General features: G+C 42.1%; 1 protein-coding gene across 1 annotated transcript; it reads right to left on the reverse strand.

Annotated features, from left to right (window-relative positions):
- Positions 1–762: 762 nt before the first annotated feature.
- On the reverse strand, positions 763–5,211 carry LOC130127198 (glycoprotein gp100-like; the record flags this gene model as incomplete). The annotated part of the gene is made up of 2 exons (XM_056296768.1): positions 763–807; positions 5,152–5,211. Coding segments are annotated over 2 exons (105 nt in total), but the record flags the coding sequence as incomplete, so codon positions are not given.
- Between the last annotated feature and the right edge of the window lie 524 nt (positions 5,212–5,735).

Here is a 5,735-nt window from a genome sequence, read left to right on the forward strand (position 1 = left end):
ACTTCGATCAGGTGAAGTTGAAGTAGTTTGAGAGAGTGTAGTTGTATTGGATTGGGCTGCAGTTATTGTAGATGGAGAAGATGGAGTTGTAAAGGGTTGTGTGGCTGTTGTGGTAGGTGAAGCTGGGGTATGTGTAGTAGTTTGAGATGGTCCAGTAGGTGTTGCAGCAGGTGTCATTGTTGATGAAACTGTATTAGTGGTTGATTGAGATGGTGTCGTAGTTGAAGAAGGTGTTGTAGTTGGATCTGATCTTATGGTAGTTACATCAGGCTTAGTTGTAGTAGTTGCAACTGGTGTGGTTTTAGTTGGTGGAGCAGTGTTTGAAGTAGATTCAGAAGCTGTAGAAGATGGAAGAGGACTAGGCGTAGTTGAAGACGGCGTACTTGTAGTAGTTGGAGTGGGTGTAGTTTGAGTAGATAGATCTGTTGTTAGAGTTGGAGTGGGTTTATTTGTAGTAGTTGGAGTTAATCTCGTGGTACTTTGATCAGGTGAAGTTGAAGTAGTTGGAGATAGTGTAGTTGTATTAGCTTGTGCTGCAGTCATGGTAGATGGAGAAGACGCAGTTGTAAAGGATGGAGCAGATGTCGTGGTAGATGAAGCTGGGTTATGTGTAGTAGTTTGAGATGGTCCAGTAGTTGTTGCAGCAGGTGTCATTGTTGATGAAACTGTATTAGTGGTTGATTGCGATGGTGTCGTAGTTGAAGAAGGTGTTGTAGTTGGATCTGAATTCATGGTAGTTACATCAGGCTTAGTTGTAGTAGTTGCAACTGGTGTGGTTTTAGTTGGTGGAGCAGTGTTTGAAGTAGATTCAGAAGCTGTAGAAGATGGAAGAGGACTACGCGTAGTTGAAGACGGCGTACTTGTAGTAGTTGGAGTGGGTGTAGTTTGAGTAGATAGATCTGTTGTAAGAGTTGGAGTGGGTTTATTTGTAGTAGTTGGACTTAATCTTGTGGTACTTTGATCAGGTGAAGTTGAAGTAGTTTGAGAGGGGGTAGTTGTATCGGATTGGGATGCAGTCATGGTAGATGGAGAAGATGGAGTTGTAAAGGGTTGAGTGGCTGTTGTGGTAGGTGAAGCTGGGGTATGTGTAGTAGTTTGAGAAGGTGAAACTGTAGTAGATGGAGATGGTCTTGTAGTAGTTGCAGCAGGTGTCATTGTTGATGAAACTACATTAGTGGTTGATTGAGATGAAGTTGTAGTTGAAGAAAGAGTTGTAGTTGGATCTGATCTTATGGTAGTTACATCAGGCTTAGTTGTAGTAGTTGCAACTGGTGTGGTTTTAGTTGGTGGAGCAGTGTTTGAAGTAGATTCAGAAGCTGTAGAAGATGGAAGAGGACTAGGCGTAGTTGAAGACGGCGTACGTGTAGTAGTTGGAGTGGGTGTAGTTTGAGTAGATAAATCTGTTGTAAGAGTTGGAGTGCGTTTATTTGTAGTAGTTGGACTTAATCTTGTGGTACTTTGATCAGGTGAAGTTGAAGTAGTTTGAGAGGGGGTAGTTGTATCGGATTGGGCTGCAGTCATGGTAGATGGAGAAGACGGAGTTGTAAAGGGTTGAGAGGCTGTTGTGGTAGGTGAAGCTGGGGTATGTGTAGTAGTTTGAGAAGGTGAAACTGTAGTAGATGGAGATGGTCTTGTAGTAGTTGCAGCAGGTGTCATTGTTGATGAAACTACATTAGTGGTTGATTGAGATGAAGTTGTAGTTGAAGAAAGAGTTGTAGTTGGATCTGATCTTATGGTAGTTACATCAGGCTTAGTTGTAGTAGTTGCAACTGGTGTGGTTTTAGTTGGTGGAGCAGTGTTTGAAGTAGATTCAGAAGCTGTAGAAGATGGAAGAGGACTAGGCGTAGTTGAAGACGGCGTACTTGTAGTAGCTGGAGTGGAAGTAGTTTCAGTCGGTAGATCTGTTGTAAGAGTTGGAGTGGGTTTATTTGTAGTAGTTGGAGTTAATCTTGTGGTACTTCGATCAGGTGAAGTTGAAGTAGTTTGAGAGAGTGTAGTTGTATTGGATTGGGCTGCAGTTATTGTAGATGGAGAAGATGGAGTTGTAAAGGGTTGAGTGGCTGTTGCGGTAGGTGAAGCTGGGGTATGTGTAGTAGTTTGAGAAGGTGAAACTGTAGTAGATGGAGATGGTCTTATAGTAGTTGCAGCAGGTGTCATGGTTGATGAAACTGCATTAGTGGTTGATTGAGATGAAGTTGTAGTTGTAGTTGAAGAAGGAGTTGCAGTTGGATCTGATCTTATGGTAGTTACATCAGGCTTAGTTGTGGTAGTTGCAACTGGCGTAGTTGTAGTTGGTGGAGCAGTGTTTGAAGTAGATTCAGAAGCTGTAGAAGATGAAAGAGTTCTACTGGTAGTTGAAGACAGCCTACTTGTAGTAGTTGGAGTGGGTGTAGTTTGAGTAGATAGATCTGTTGTTAGAGTTGGAGTGGGTTTATTTGTAGTAGTTGGAGTTAATCTCGTGGTACTTTGATCAGGTGAAGTTGAAGTAGTTGGAGATAGTGTAGTTGTATTAGCTTGTGCTGCAGTCATGGTAGATGGAGAAGACGCAGTTGTAAAGGATGGAGCAGATGTCGTGGTAGATGAAGCTGGGTTATGTGTAGTAGTTTGAGATGGTCCAGTAGTTGTTGCAGCAGGTGTCATTGTTGATGAAACTGTATTAGTGGTTGATTGCGATGGTGTCGTAGTTGAAGAAGGTGTTGTAGTTGGATCTGAATTTATGGTAGTTACATCAGGCTTAGTTGTAGTAGTTGCAACTGGTGTGGTTTTAGTTGGTGGAGCAGTGTTTGAAGTAGATTCAGAAGCTGTAGAAGATGGAAGAGGACTACGCGTAGTTGAAGACGGCGTACTTGTAGTAGTTGGAGTGGGTGTAGTTTGAGTAGATAGATCTGTTGTAAGAGTTGGAGTGGGTTTATTTGTAGTAGTTGGACTTAATCTTGTGGTACTTTGATCAGGTGAAGTTGAAGTAGTTTGAGAGAGTGTAGTTGTATTGGATTGGGCTGCAGTCATGGTAGATGGAGAAGATGGAGTTGTAAAGGGTTGAGTGGCTGTTGTGGTAGGTGAAGCTGGGGTATGTGTAGTAGTTTGAGAAGGTGAAACTGTAGTAGATGGAGATGGTCTTGTAGTAGTTGCAGCAGGTGTCATTGTTGATGAAACTACATTAGTGGTTGATTGAGATGAAGTTGTAGTTCTAGTTGAAGAAGGAGTTGTAGTTGGATCTGATCTTATGGTAGTTACATCAGGCTTAGTTGTGGTAGTTGCAACTGGCGTAGTTGTAGTTGGTGGAGCAGTGTTTGAAGTAGATTCAGAAGCTGTAGAAGATGGAAGAGTTCTACTGGTAGTTGAAGACAGCCTACTTGTAGTAGTTGGAGGGGGTGTAGTTTGAGTAGATAGATCTGTTGTTAGAGTTGGAGTGGGTTTATTTGTAGTAGTTGGAGTTAATCTCGTGGTACTTTGATCAGGTGAAGTAGAAGTAGTTGGAGATAGTGTAGTTGTATTAGCCTGTGCTGCAGTCATGGTAGATGGAGAATACGCAGTTGTAAAGGATGGAGCAGATGTTGTGGTAGATGAAGCTGGGTTATGTGTAGTAGTTTGAGATGGTCCAGTAGTTGTTGCAGCAGGTGTCATTGTTGATGAAACTGTATTAGTGGTTGATTGCGATGGTGTCTTAGTTGAAGAAGGTGTTGTAGTTGGATCTGAATTTATGGTAGTTACATCAGGCTTAGTTGTAGTAGTTGCAACTGGTGTGGTTTTAGTTGGTGGAGCAGTGTTTGAAGTAGATTCAGAAGCTGTAGAAGATGGAAGAGGACTACGCGTAGTTGAAGACGGCGTACTTGTAGTAGTTGGAGTGGGTGTAGTTTGAGTAGATAGATCTGTTGTAAGAGTTGGAGTGGGTTTATTTGTAGTAGTTGGACTTAATCTTGTGGTACTTCGATCAGGTGAAGTTGAAGTAGTTTGAGAGAGTGTAGTTGTATTGGATTGGGCTGCAGTTATTGTAGATGGAGAAGATGGAGTTGTAAAGGTTTGAGTGGCTGTTGTGGTAGGTGAAGCTGGGGTATGTGTAGTAGTTTGAGAAGGTGAAACTGTAGTAGATGGAGATGGTCTTATAGTAGTTGCAGCAGGGGTCATGGTTGATGAAACTGCATTAGTGGTTGATTGAGATGAAGTTGTAGTTGTAGTTGAAGAAGGAGTTGTAGTTGTAGTTGAAGAAGGAGTTGTAGTTGGATCTGATCTTATGGTAGTTACATCAGGCTTAGTTGTGGTAGTTGCAACTGGTGTGGTTTTAGTTGGTGGAGCAGTGTTTGAAGTAGATTCAGAAGCTGTAGAAGATGGAAGAGGACTAGGCGTAGTTGAAGACAGCCTACTTGTAGTAGTTGGAGTGGGTGTAGTTTGAGTAGATAGATCTGTTGTAAGAGTTGGAGTGGGTTTATTTGTAGTAGTTGGACTTAATCTTGTGGTACTTTGATCAGGTGAAGTTGAAGTAGTTTGAGAGAGTGTAGTTGTATTGGATTGGGCTGCAGTCATGGTAGATGGAGAAGATGGAGTTGTAAAGGGTTGAGTGGCTGTTGTGGTAGGTGAAGCTGGGGTATGTGTAGTAGTTTGAGAAGGTGAAACTGTAGTAGATGGAGATGGTCTTGTAGTAGTTGCAGCAGGTGTCATTGTTGATGAAGCTACATTAGTGGTTGATTGAGATGAAGTTGTAGTTGTAGTTGAAGAAGGAGTTGTAGTTGGATCTGATCTTATGGTAGTTACATCAGGCTTAGTTGTGGTAGTTGCAACTGGCGTAGTTGTAGTTGGTGGAGCAGTGTTTGAAGTAGATTCAGAAGCTGTAGAAGATGGAAGAGTTCTACTGGTAGTTGAAGACAGCCTACTTGTAGTAGTTGGAGTGGGTGTAGTTTGAGTAGATAGATCTGTTGTTAGAGTTGGAGTGGGTTTATTTGTAGTAGTTGGAGTTAATCTCGTGGTACTTTGATCAGGTGAAGTTGAAGTAGTTGGAGATAGTGTAGTTGTATTAGCTTGTGCTGCAGTCATGGTAGATGGAGAAGACGCAGTTGTAAAGGATGGAGCAGATGTTGTGGTAGATGAAGCTGGGTTATGTGTAGTAGTTTGAGGTGGTCCACTAGTTGTTGCAGCAGGTGTCATTGTTGATGAAACTGTATTAGTGGTTGATTGCGATGGTGTCTTAGTTGAAGAAGGTGTTGTAGTTGGATCTGAATTTATGGTAGTTACATCAGGCTTAGTTGTAGTAGTTGCAACTGGTGTGGTTTTAGTTGGTGGAGCAGTGTTTGAAGTAGATTCAGAAGCTGTAGAAGATGGAAGAGGACTAGGCGTAGTTGAAGACGGCGTACTTGTAGTAGTTGGAGTGGGTGTAGTTTGAGTAGATAGATCTGTTGTAAGAGTTGGAGTAGGTTTATTTGTAGTAGTTGGACTTAATCTTGTGGTACTGTCATCTGGTGAAGTGGATGTTGTGGTAGGTGAAGCTAGGGTATGTGTAGTAGTTTGAGAAGGTGAAACTGTAGTAGATGGAGATGGTCTTGCAGTGTTTGAAGTAGATTCAGAAGCTGTAGAAGATGGAAGAGGACTAGGCGTAGTTGAAGACGGCGTACTTGTAGTAGTTGAAGTGTGTATAGTTTGAGTAGATAGATCTGTTGTAAGAGTTGGAGTGGGTTTATTTGTAGTAGTTGGAGTTAATCTTGTGGTACTTCGATCAGGTGAAGTTGAAGTAGTTTGAGAGAGTG

The sequence above is a fragment of the Lampris incognitus genome, chromosome 17, assembly GCF_029633865.1.
Source record: "Lampris incognitus isolate fLamInc1 chromosome 17, fLamInc1.hap2, whole genome shotgun sequence".
In the NCBI taxonomy this organism is placed as follows: Eukaryota; Metazoa; Chordata; class Actinopteri; order Lampriformes; family Lampridae; genus Lampris; species Lampris incognitus.